The sequence below is a fragment of the Hippocampus zosterae genome, chromosome 4, assembly GCF_025434085.1.
Source record: "Hippocampus zosterae strain Florida chromosome 4, ASM2543408v3, whole genome shotgun sequence".
NCBI lineage: Eukaryota > Metazoa > Chordata > Actinopteri > Syngnathiformes > Syngnathidae > Hippocampus > Hippocampus zosterae.
This window is the reverse complement of record NC_067454.1, coordinates 14,205,107-14,219,021: the sequence shown is the minus strand read 5'-3', so window position 1 is coordinate 14,219,021 and position 13,915 is coordinate 14,205,107. Positions and strand designations below refer to the sequence as shown.

General features: G+C 46.6%; 1 protein-coding gene across 2 annotated transcripts in view; it reads left to right on the top strand.

Annotated features, from left to right (window-relative positions):
• si:dkey-234i14.2 (RNA-binding Raly-like protein) overlaps positions 1 to 13,915 on the top strand; it is a 43,306-nt gene that overhangs the window by 6,309 nt on the left and 23,082 nt on the right. For both annotated transcript variants that reach the window (XM_052063535.1, XM_052063536.1), the window contains one exon: positions 913 to 988. In XM_052063535.1, coding sequence (XP_051919495.1) covers positions 913 to 988 — 76 coding nt within the window. The remainder of the gene's footprint in view (positions 1 to 912; positions 989 to 13,915) is intronic.

The following is a 13,915-nucleotide window of genomic DNA, read 5'->3' as shown; positions in this document are numbered from 1 at the left end:
TTTGAGTCCTTTTTTGTCTAATATATATTTCAACTGCATGGCAGTATTTGAGTCGGTGTATCGTTCGTTCTTTTCGTTTTCTAAAACTGAAAAAGTGACTCAATTATTTTATTGTTGTTGATTAAATCTGACACCAAGAATGAAAAGTGCCTGCTCAGTAATTCAAATTACTCTCGCAATTTGTATTCTTTAGTGCTAGATTTAACAAATGAATGAGTCACTTTTTGTTTTTTGACTCAGTTGTAAATGAAAAGAACAAACGTCTCACTTTTTTGTTCCTTGCTTCTCATTCATAGACGATAGTGTGTGTGGAGGTATATCCTCCACAGGCATTTTGAAGCATACTACTGCAGCAAAAGGGTGTTGAAGAATTGGATGATTCAAGTTGGGTTCTAAAGATTCTAAGACCCTTAACGGTGAGGGGAAAAAAACACCATGGCCTGCCATACATTGATGGAAACATGGCTTTTAATGGGTGGTGTGTGAGTAAGTGGTTTCATCGAGACTCAAACGAAGAAAGTAAAATAATTCCTTCAACGAAAGCTGGGCAAACTTGTGAAGTGCCCTTTCTGGTTTTGTCTATCCATTTATAAGTTAGCAGACCACGTCATGCTTCATGGAGCATGACATATGACGTTAGCATTTGACAGATTGGTCTATATTTTTCATTTTTGTGCGGCGAGAATGATTCCAAATTCAAATTGTACCTACAGCAAATGCAAAGGCACCTCAGAATTGTAGTATGAAACCCTTGAGCAAAAATATTTCATAGTTTGAAGAGGGAAGGTTGAAGCACAAACCAGATATTTTATCCTATTTTTATTACGTGCTATAGTACTGTGTTGCCACACTGTGCTGCGATGTCTTTTTTAGTGTATCAGTATGAGGTTAATGGGCTGTTCATGCTTGCAGACACGACCATGAGTGGAGACCTCAAGTCAAGTCGCTCCAGGGCAGCAAGTAAACGGGCCAGCAACACCACTTATGGGTGAGTATCAACCACACACACACACACACACACATGCATACTTGCACACCTGCGCGCAAACAGATCTTTGTCTACAACTCAATGGCTGCACCACCTGCATTGCAATCGATGCAGCATTATTTTTTAATGTTTTATACCAGCTGAGTATGTAGTATGCCATTGATTTTCGCCGAACGTGCTGTCTACACCACTCAGGGTTTTAATCTATCATCTGATGTTGTGAACGCTTATGATATCGTCTGATTACATGTTATTGTTGCCGATTGAATACAGTGAGAAGGGAGCCAGGCTCAGTGTGCGAGCTGGCTGGTGGAAGGCAAACAGAAAATAGAGAAAGAACAGTATGGGCTTGTAGCGGAGGTTTTTGTGTGTGTGTGTGTGTGTGTGTGTGAGTGTGTGTGTGTGTGCGCACGAGTGTGTGTGTGTGCGCGTGCGCGCGCGTGCCAAGTCTGTCATCTCTAGTGGAAACAATTGTCTTTCCAGGAAAACCACAGCCTTGGAAAAAAACCAACAATATTGCTGCAACCTGGAATAAAGAATGTATTGGTGCAACTACTAGCATTATTTCAAACTGAGGGGAGCAGAAGATTCTGCAGATCGTGACCTGTAGTGGTTTGAGGAAAAATCTGGATTATTTTGTTAGTTCTGTCAATGTTGTGTTAATGTTTCAATGGAAAATGGTCATACTATAAAGCCAAAGGGACTGAAACAATACATAACTTTATTTTATGTATATATATATATATATATATATATATATATAGAGAGAGAGAGAGAGATACTGTATATAAATAATGTTCTTCACAATAATAAGATCTATGCAGCCCTACTAGTTAAAACGCAGGATTCTGATTAATATTGCTTTTGTGGGATATGAGTTAAGCAGGATAATCCACCCATTTTTTTTTCATCTCAGGAGGCGGCCATGTGAACCACTTACTGTCGACTGAAAATGACATCACAGTTGCTCAGGTCTCAGGTAACAACCAACCATGTGGCTCAACTTCAGAAAACAACTTTGAGGTCATTTTCAGTTGACAAAAAGTGGCAAAATGGCCGCCCTCTGAGATGGCTAAAATGGGTGGATTTTCCTTCTTAGCTCATATTCTACATACATAATACTAATTACAGTGATGTGTTTAGACTAGTGGAGGCTCATAGAACCTGTTACTGTAAAGACATTTTTGGGAGGATTGACTTCCCCTGTACTGTATCAAACCGTGGTTTAGACATGGAGTTCCAAATCAAATCTCAAGATTGAGTTCTTACACGCTAATACAGGTACAGGTACAGTATAGCGTGTACAATATTATGAAACTATTGAAAAGTGTTCAGTGAATACGATGTGTTTTTTGGCACCCTGTATTTGTCATTGTCTGTTTTCATCTTAGCACATTCCTCTGAACTTCATCCTTGGCTGCAGTTCTAAAGGCTAAAGCACCACTAATGTGCCCAAGCCAATTTTTTCTCTGTAAACTGAAAGCGCTGGTGAATATTAAATAATTTATGGATATATTCAAAATACATTGTAAGACATTTACCCTACGGCCCGAACAGAACAATGAAACAAGCACTACAGGGAAAATAATATTAACAAATGTCAAAACTTGTTTGCCCCAAGCCTAATGAGCAATTTCATGAACAGGCTTTCACTGAACTGGGACCCTGCATATGTTTGCTTCGCCGTCCTCCCAAATAAACACTGATAGTTCGGCAACCCCACCAGCTCGATTCCATGCCTCTCTTGCTGGGCTTGCTTCACCATATCATTTTATCCAGTGTAAATAATGCAGGATGGACATGCAATATTAAATCCCAAACATGTCATTTTGAGTGGTTAATCCAGCCAGGCTGCTACCTCCTCTGTCGCCCAGTCTCAGGCCATCCTTAAACCTCCCCCAACTCAATTTGCCCATTCCTCTATGAAGTTATTCAGCAGTATGCTGCCATGCATTAATAGGGTTAGTCACACAACACCCACACACACAATGTACTGCCACAACCGGAACACACCTGAGATATTAGACATGATATCGCCTCTCTCCACCTGATAATTCACTGAAATGACATGGTATTAGAGAAAAACAGGTCAGCTTTCTGGATGGTTTAGGTTCACTTGCAGCAGTTCACAACCTTTCCAATACCTCACACACTGAGAAAACTTTTAATCGCCCTTGTATCTCATTTCAAGGAGATGAACAATTTACAGTGGTACCTCAATTTACAAGTCACCCAATATGGTATCAGACAGAAAAGGGCTCCGTGGCCATTAGTTCAACTGAGAATATACAGTCCTATAGCAGTTACTGTTTGTACAATATTGGTGGTGTTGAAGATAAAAGGACGGGTAGAATTTCAGCAAGACTTTTTGAATGGATGCATGGATAATATTGTTCCCAATATTTTGCCTATCTTGGAAGCAATTTAAGCCAATCTTGTGTTGTATAGCCTAGGATAATCGAAACATCCACTTCTCACTGTGTATGATCAGAAAAAAATGTGACCATATGCTAAATAAGAGCAGTTGTGTTTCTCCGTTTCGGATTTAGTGTTTGCATTTTCTCTGTTGGGAAAGTGCATTACAGCTTTCTTGTCAACTTGCCTCAAAAATCACAATAAAATCTTCGAGAAATGAGCACCTACAAAAGCCTGACTGACTTCAAACTTTTCTCATACAGTACAGAACCCAGAGATAGAGTGAACACCGCCGGCGGTGTCCAAGATTTTCAACAAACACAGAAAATTACACTCCAGAATTGCAGCGCCCTGATATAACTCCAACTCCATATCACTTGCCCTTTATTAGAATCAAATACTTTGTACTCTCTTTCACCCAAGTCTGTTCACTTCCTCCCTCATTAGTATGTCTTTCTTAGCACACACACACACACACACACACACACACACACACACACACACACACACACACAGGTATCTCCATGACACCCTGAGGTCACTTGGACCCAGCTGTGGAAGTAGTGATGAGCGAAGCCAATGTTGCACAGGCCAGATGCTTCTACATCATCAATGTGCTCCAGTGCACCACTACAAAAGCTCACTCTATTGTATAGGAAGGCTCAGCTGACAGCGGAAGTGCGTATGTGTGCATGTGTGTTTGTGTGTGTCTTGTACATACTATGTGTATGTAAGACACTTCTTTAAAAAAATGAAATTTAAAAGTATATATATATATTTTAGGCTTTCCTGGTTTTATAAACCAGTCTCTCGGGATGAGAAGCAGAGGTGGACCCAATAACCTTATGAGACAGACATGCACAAAGGAAAACATGAAACTAAATTCAAAACCAAAATCAACAAAGACGGGTCACGACATTTAATTCATTTCTGTCGACTGAAAATGGCATCACATGTAAATTGCTGGCAATTCCACGGTACTTGTTGTGTTATATTTTTTCCACATTACCACTTTTGATTGTGAGATTAGAGGGCAAAAATATATCTGTCGTCCCGAAAGATCCATTACTTGAAGGTCAAATCCCTTTGGAGTCCAAAATTTAAAGAGTGACCTTTACTTTGTGCAGTTATAGCCTCACCAGTGGAACCGTACACAGGGTTCATCTTAGGATCTGCTTCATTATGCTATCACAGGAAATGCCCCCTCTGCATGGAATTTGGCTTCTCTTGCTGCACGTATTTCATTCGCTCATTTTGTTTGAGTTATGAGAATTGTTGTTCATGGGGGACGCTGATTTACTATGGATTGTGCTGTGTTACAAAGCAGGCCACGTTTAGTACACATTAATCGTCAGCTGTCATTTTATGAGTTTATGTTCGCATAGCCACATGCAGAAACACTATATAACCACGACTGACAGAATAAAGGCACCCCATAATAAAAAACAAATGACAGTCATGGTTAAGTTTAGCCATCCATTGTTTGAAGTACAATTGCAGCTCTTTGCATCTTCAGAATCATATCCTCCCCCCATTTCGTGCAACACTTGACGTTTATTTTGACAAATTGTACAATTCATCAAGTCGGTGGCTCGGCAGGCTTGACATCTGTAAAAACACCGGAGATGGAAAAAACGCTCAAGCAATGTTAATCTTCCTGTCTGGGTGACATAAATCTGCTGCAACATATTTTGGTGACATTACTTTGATTGTCACATAACAGCTGAGACTGCCATGTGTCCCCACTCTGCTGTACGTGCGCAACTAAAAAAGACTTTGTATGAAAAGAGAAGGATGCGTCAGAAACCTTCTGTTTTATTTTTCAATAGGAAAACGAAGCATGATGTTCAGGGTTCTTAATTAATACCGGCCAAATGAAAATTCAATTTGGCGGTTGTTCAGGAAAACTACTAGCTAGTTTGGCCAGTGAAGATTGGAGCTTTGGTGACAAAAACATTCTCTTTTGCTCAGACACATCCACCTTTTTACACACAGTCGGGACATTTGGGAAAATTCTTTAAATTCATGAAAATGTCCAGCTTGAATTGTTTTTCATGGGACCATTTAGAATGTGTTTAAGTCAACTGACATTTTGCAGGACAAATAAGAGAATGAGTGCACTGTGCTGCTATCGGCGGGTGTGACGTGGGCACTGCGTGAGGAAAGCCCGGAAGAATAGGCAAATAGTGTGTGGAGCAAATGTTTGCTGCTTACAAGAGGAGAGCGTTTTTTTTTTTTACAAAGTTGACTGACTTCTTTACTTGTTAGACCTAGCAAGGGATTCAATTAATACCATGATATAAATTTCAGGCCCCTTGGTTATGCCCCCAGTCTCTGTTCAAAGCAGCTTAAGGCTGTAGCAAAACATATTTACATATAATCTTACTTTTATGTAGAAAGAATATGTTCCTCGTGCAAAAATCTATGTTTTTGCATGACAAGAGAAAATGAACAAATAGGTTGCAAATAATGAAAGATTACATCACTAGTTAAAAGGTCCAGTTGTTTTGTACTGTTCATGCCTATTCCAGTTGACACAATGACTTTCTCTTCATTTCTCATCTCTTCAGAAAAAAAAGCAATTCATTCAGCTGATGTCTGCATCTTGATAAAATTAAGTTAAATGAAGTGGATCATAACCTATTCTCAAAAGACATTAGATGAAAATGAGGGAAACATTTTCAACAATATTTTTCCTTCCAATAAGATGGTGGTTGTACATCTTAAAGCATCCTCTAATATTTTTTTTCATAATTTGGAAGCCATTTGGGCATATTTTCCAGAGATCCCAAAATCAAATATTTTGGGGCGCGGCACTTTTTAATTGCTGACTGAGTATTTTCGTTATATTCTATACACATACAGTATTTGTAAGTGACATGTTTCTACTGTATTAAATGTTCATGTTTTTACATCTTTAAATTTTCTGACTGTATTTTCCATCGTAGTTGGCAGCCATTTTATTGGAAATGGTTACAGTGAATCTACCGTTGTAATGTACAGATTAGTTCCCTCGAGGTATGTCGTAACGAGGTTCGACTTTATTCCCCATTTGAATTTAGAAATTTGAAGAGCGCTGTATGAAATATTTGTAGTTTGTCAGGAGGATAGCAAATGTACTAGAGTAGGTCATTCTCGTGTGCACATATTTTTGGGGCGGGGTCAAAATAAGTCCCATTGTTAAAACTAAGCTGAAATTGTACAGCAAAACAGATTTTATTTTAGCTACCGCTACATGTCACAAAGCAAAGCCCAGGAGTCACAATTTGCTGCAGACTGGCAAATAATGGCAGACAGCAAGGCCATCCTGTCACGTTCTGTCCGAAGCGATAGCGATCGCTTCGTGCAGAACAAATGAAATAAAGGTTGGACCCCCGGAGAAACAGACAACGAAAAAATCTTGTCAACGAAAAAAAATGTCTTTAATGACAAAAGAACAGAAAGAGCCCGACAGGGAAAAACGGTAACACAAAACGCTGGTCAAATAAGGACCAGGAAAATAACTATAAGGGTTCACTAACAGAAAACGCTCGCGGAAAAACAACACGACGCGAGGAGGACCTGAATTTGGCGGAGATAAGAGCAATACAACAACTAGGAGCTAAACGCGAAATAACGGCCGTAAGGCAAAAAGGCACGGGTCAATTGACAATAGCAAAATCGAGCGCGGGTGCAATATGGCACGGTGTGTAATTCTCCGGCAGTGAGATGACTGCCGGAGTCGCTTGATAAAGGCAGGTGATCAGCCCGAAATTAACAACAGGTGTGAAGTTGGGGAAAAGAAAGCCCGCCCCCTGCAGGCAGGCACGGAACGTGACAGTACCCCCCCCTCAACGGACGCCTCCCGGCGGACCACCCGGTTTGGAAGGGTGGGCGGTGTGGAAGTCGCGCAGAAGGGACGGGTCAAGGATCCAGGAGCGAGGCACCCACTGCCGCTCCTCAGGCCCGTAGCCCTCCCAATCGACCAGGTATTGGAAGCCCTTGCCCCTGCGCCGAGAGTCCAGGATGGCACGAACCGTGTACACCGGGTCACCGTCGACGACCCGCGGAGGGGGCGGCGGCGTGGGAGGAGGAGCCAAGTCACTGGAAGAGACGGGTTTGAGAAGGGAGACGTGGAAGACGGGGTGGACCTTCATGGTAGGAGGTAGACGGAGCCTGACAGCAGCCGGGTTGATGACGGCCTCGACCTCGAAGGGACCAGTGAATCGAGGACCCAGTTTCGCCGAGGAGCCGGCCAGGCGAAGGTCCCGAGTAGCCAGCCATACCTTCTGCCCCACCAGATAGGAGGGGGCCGGGCGACGACGACGATCCGCGATTCGACGATTCCGGGACGCCGTGCGGGACAATGCTGCCCGGGCCTCCCTCCACACACGATGGGCCCGCTTGAGATGATGCTGGACGGAAGGGACCTCCACCTGCCCCTCCTGTGACGGGAACAGCGGCGGCTGGTAGCCGTAGGCAGACATGAACGGTGACCGGCCGGTTGCGGAGGAGACGAGGGTGTTGTGCGCATACTCCACCCATGGCAAGTGGTCGACCCATGACGCGGGACGGTGGAGACACACACAGCGGAGGGCCGCCCCCAGATCCTGGTTGGCGCGCTCCGCCTGTCCGTTAGACTGGGGGTGGTAGCCGGAGGTCAGGCTGGCAGTGGCTCCGAGGGACCGGCAGAACCGCTTCCAGACGCGAGACACGAACTGGGGCCCCCGATCAGACACAATGTCCGTCGGAATGCCGTGGAGGCGGAAAACGTGTTCGACCAGGAGGTCGGCGGTCTCCAGCGCCGACGGTAACCTGGACAAGGGCACAAAATGAGCCGCCTTGGAGAAGCGGTCCACGATCGTGAGCACGACCGTACGGCCCCGGGAGGGGGGAAGGCCCGTGACGAAGTCCAGAGCGATGTGTGACCAGGGGCGTGGCGGAACGGGTAACGGTTGGAGCAATCCCGCCGGAGGTTGACGGGAAGACTTGCCGCATGCGCAGGAGGTGCAGGCCCTGACGAACTCCGTCACGTCGCTCCGGAGCTCCGGCCACCAGAACCGCTGGGAGACGAGTTGCACCGTCCGGCTCACCCCCGGATGGCATGCCACCTTGGATCCATGCCCCCACTGCAGGACCTCCGAGCGCAGGGACGGAGGCACGAACAGTCTCCCCGCCGGACACCCCGCCGGCACCTGAACCCCCTCCAGGGCAGTCTGGATCCGCTGCTCAACCTCCCACTGGACGGCCCCCACGATGCACTGAGCTGGGAGGATGGTCTCCGGGGGCCGGTCCCCTCCCGTGGGGTCGTAGAGACGGGAGAGGGCGTCGGGCTTGGTGTTCTTCGACCCGGGGGAGTAGGTGAGAATGAAGTCGAACCTGGTGAGAAACAAGGCCCACCGGGCCTGACGGGGGTTTAGTCTTTTGGCGGTACGGAGGTAAGCAAGGTTCTTGTGGTCGGTGTAAACGGTAAAAGGCTCCTTTGCCCCCTCGAGCCAGTGCCGCCACTCCTGCAAGGCGGAGACAACAGCTAACAGTTCGCGGTTGCCCACGTCGTAGTTGGATTCGGCCGCTGTGAGTCGACGTGAGAAGAAGGCGCAGGGGTGCAGCTTCTGGTCGATGGGCGAGCGTTGAGACAGCACCGCCCCCACCCCTGAATCCGAGGCGTCCACCTCTACAATAAAGGGAAGATCAGGGTCAGGATGTTGAAGTACAGGGGGACTGGTAAACGCCGCCTTTAAGTCCGTGAACGCAGCGTCCGCGGTGGAATCCCACTTGAACGGGGTCTTAATAGACGTCAGGCGGGTCAAGGGGAGCGCCTTCTGGCTATAGGCCCGGATAAACCGTCTATAGAAATTGGCGAACCCCAGGAAACGCTGCAGTTCTTTACGATTAGTGGGAACCGGCCAGTTCGTGACTGCCTGTGTCTTGATGGGGTCTGCTCGTAACCTACCCCGCTCAATGATAAACCCCAGAAAGGAGATTACGGGAACATGGAATTCACACTTCTCTGCCTTGACGAAGAGCCGGTTTTCTAATAGGCGCTGTAGCACCCGCCTAACATGTTGCTTGTGCTCCTGTAACGACCGGGAGAAAATCAATATATCGTCCAAGTAGACAAAACAGAAGATGTTGATCATGTCTCTTAGCACGTCATTTATGAGGTTTTGGAAGACGGCAGGAGCGTTAGTGAGACCGAAAGGCATCACTAAGTACTCAAAATGGCCTAGAGGGGTCTTGAAAGCGGTCTTCCATTCATCTCCCTCCCTGATACGGACCAAGTGATAAGCGCTGCGCAAATCTAACTTGGAGAAAATGGTGGCGGATTGCAATGGGGCGAAGGCGGAATCTAACAAAGGTAGTGGGTATTTATTCTTTATGGTTATCTCGTTTAACCCACGATAGTCGACGCAGGGTCGCAGGGACTTGTCCTTCTTTCCCACGAAAAAAAACCCCGCCCCTAACGGTGAACGCGAAGGTCTAATGAGGCCTGCGGCGAGCGAGCTGTTTATGTACTCCGTTAGCGCCTCGCGTTCAGGCCGAGACACCTGATACAGCCTCGAGGTCGGCAACGGAGCGCCCGCCTGCAGGTCTATCGCGCAATCATAGGGGCGGTGTGGAGGTAAGGAGCGCGCGCGGTCCTCGCTAAAAGCCCCCTTGAGGTCCCGATAGCAATCCGGCACTCCGTCAAGGCAGATATCCTCGGAGGGTGTGACGCGTTTATACCCCCCGACGGCTGACTGTAAACAGTGCTGATAACAGTACGGACTCCAACTATCTATTGCTGGGCGCGCCCAGGAAATTACGGGGTTGTGTACCCTAAGCCAGGGTAACCCAAGGATAATAGGGGCATTGCGGGACCTCATTACCAGAAAACGCCGATGCTCGACATGGTTACCCGAAAGTTGCAGTTTCAATGGCTCTGTTCTGTGCGTAACGACCGCCAGGAGACGCCCATCGAGATCGCGAACCCGCTTTCTATCAATAAGCTCCTCCAAGAAACAACCCAACTCGGAGGCGAGCTCGGTGTCCATCAGACAATCGTCTGCTCCTGAGTCTACCAGGGCCCGAACCCGCCTCGACCGGGAGTCACCAAATATCTCCCCCTCAAGTTCCAGTCTGTTGGGGTGTCCCGATCGCGCGTCGGCCTGTCTAGGCTCGGGGGTTAACGCGCGGGATCGTGACTCACAGTACTCGGGGTAGACGTGAAAAGATGATCCCGGAGGGCTGGTTGTGGCGTGAGGAGAGGTTTGGGTGTTGTCTCTGGTCGTACGACGGCTGGCACGGCGACTTCCTTGCTCTCCGCCAACGTCCTTGCCACCCAGCTGCATAGGTTCCGCCGCGGGTGTCGTCTCCCGGAATACTCCCCGATGTTCCTCACGATGGGGAGAGTGTCGATACGGGAAACGGTTTCCCCCACGCTCCCGGCCCCGCTCCCTCAAACGATTGTCCATGAGGAGAGCGAGGTCAATCAGCTCCTCCAGGTCGGTGCTGTGGTCACGGGTCGCCAGTTCGTCTTTGAGCTGAGAGTTCAGGCCGCGTCGAAACAGTCCACACAATGCTCGATCACCGTATCCGCTCTGTGCTGCCAGAATCCGGAACTCGATCGAGTAGTCGGCGACCGATCGTCTTCCCTGGTGGAGGGCAAGTAGCCGACCCTCTGCCTCTCGGCCCCGCACGGGATGGTGGAACACCCGGCGAAAGGCTGTCACGAATTCAGGGAACGATGATCGGAGACTCGGCTTGGATTCGCTGGTCGCAATCGCCCATGACGCCGCCGGACCTGTTAACAAACTCATGATATAGGCCACCTTGGCAGCATCATTAGCGTAGGCAGACGGCTGTTGGTCGAATACGAGTGAGCACTGGTGAAGGAAGTGACCACACTGCCCATGCTCACCCCCATAGCGAGGGGGGTGTGGAAGCGATGGTTCCCTCGACAAAATGGGATGAGAGGGGAACGCTTCCGAGGTGGCTGGATGGCCCCCGGAGGAATGGGGTCTCCGTTCCTCCACCCGTGTTAGACGAGGCTCGTAATCGTCGAGCCGATGAGCCAGCATGGAGACCGCGCCTCGGAGTTCCGAAATGGCTTGGCCATGCTGACTCATCTGTTGCTCTTGTCGTGCAAGAGCGGACAATATTTTTTCGACGTCTGCGGGATCCATGTTGGCCGGAGAATTCTGTCACGTTCTGTCCGAAGCGATAGCGATCGCTTCGTGCAGAACAAATGAAATAAAGGTTGGACCCCCGGAGAAACAGACAACGAAAAAATCTTGTCAACGAAAAAAAATGTCTTTAATGACAAAAGAACAGAAAGAGCCCGACAGGGAAAAACGGTAACACAAAACGCTGGTCAAATAAGGACCAGGAAAATAACTATAAGGGTTCACTAACAGAAAACGCTCGCGGAAAAACAACACGACGCGAGGAGGACCTGAATTTGGCGGAGATAAGAGCAATACAACAACTAGGAGCTAAACGCGAAATAACGGCCGTAAGGCAAAAAGGCACGGGTCAATTGACAATAGCAAAATCGAGCGCGGGTGCAATATGGCACGGTGTGTAATTCTCCGGCAGTGAGATGACTGCCGGAGTCGCTTGATAAAGGCAGGTGATCAGCCCGAAATTAACAACAGGTGTGAAGTTGGGGAAAAGAAAGCCCGCCCCCTGCAGGCAGGCACGGAACGTGACACATCCGAAGAACCCCGTTCTTGCTGTTTCTGTAAATTATAGTGTAATGCACTGCACATTGTCGTTATTGTATAACGGATGTCGCGGGGTTGGAGGCATGGTAGGGCTGTGGGGGGGATTTGGCTTTGTAATGCAGTTCAGTGCTGTTATGGCTTTAAGAAAATTGCTGTCCTTGAACAGGGTTTGTGGCAATTCTGATGGCCCTGTAGCACCAAGGCCCGTAAACTTGTATTTTCATTTTGAACACGTCAGACCTCACAATCAATCAGCCAGACTGACAATATACTAGCTCAGGTATGGCATCAGGCTTAAAGCTCATCACCATCACATCACAGTTTATACTACAGTGGGGGAGGAAGAAAGAAAACACCACCAAATTGCTCTTGGCTTGTACTTTGCATTACAAACAATTGTCAGCATGAGCGGAACGGAACAAAACATCCTCAAACGTAATTCTACATGCATTACGCTTCATCTATTGAGATAAATAGTGCAGTGCTGCACTCGCATGCAACCCCTCTTGAAAGTAATCTGTTCAGCTCGTTTGGCTAAAAGAGTTTCGATTAAGATAACAAGCACGATGCTGAGAGAAAACATCGACCAGGTGAATGCCATCTTGATGAGGTAAAATATTAGTATGCTTTAGACTCCCACCACAGTGCACCGCGGTTCTTTCATATTAGCAATTATCGAAAACCGTGGTTCTCAAATGTTTTGCAAATAGCACCCAAAAAAAATACATCCCTCACCAGATTCCGCCATTATCACCAATATTCCCTCTAATTTTCCATGCGACTGAGCATTCACACAAACTTCCCTGAGCATTCCTTGGGCCGCGGTGAGCAACATCAGACATGCACACAGTTTGTTTTTTTAAGCATAATTAATTTGGCCAGTTTGTCTCACTATGGCCGCACATTGTCCACTCATAAATAATGGGAAACATGTCATAATAAAACACAAAAATTCCTAGTTAGCTGAACTTTTTGTCATCATTTTGTCATTTTTATTCTTAATTTGTCTGTTTAGGTTTCTTTGATATCACTGTTAACATGTTTGAAATCAAGATTTCAATCAAGCAATAAATCAGTCCGTCACGCAGTCCTTCCCTCTCACCTCTAAAACTAAGTTTGACGGTGTACATATATTCCACGCTACAATTTAATGCATCTCCTCACACCTGCATGCTCGTTTTAAATTAGCTTTGAACAACCAATGTCTCTGAAGCAAACGGATCCCTGCGGGCTCCTCTACGCTATCCTCAAGAGGATGACAAGAATCATTTGTTGTTTTTTTTTCGGGGACTTGCGTAGAGGCAAAAAATAACAACAAATATGCTGTCAAACCAAAGCCTACACTACACTTTCTTTAAATTTCAGCATTCCATCTCCTCATCACTCTGGTTGCCATCCTTCCTCGTACAGATGATATGACTTTCTTCCTGTTGTCCTTACCCTGCTTGAGATGACGTGTGGGCTGTAGTGAAGGAAAGGTCAGCGCAGTTACAGGTGGATGTACTGCTGGAGAAAAGGTCATTGTGCCCCCCAAAAAGAAAAAAAGGTTGAGGGGCGCATCTGCTGGCTTCACTGAGCTGGAGAGAGTGACAGTGAGGAAGCTTGAACGAAGAAAGGAGTGAGTGATAGAACGCAGATGTGATGCTCAGAAGATATATGGTCAGTCTGGAGCTTTGTAAAGGTGAGATTGTAGGGACTATAGAACAACTACAGAAACGGAAAACAACATGTTGTTTAATAACATTTATCACTTGAGGAAAAATCATTCAAAGTGAATTTCATGAAGTTATATGTACTAAATCTATATATACTAAAATCTTCGTGTCAT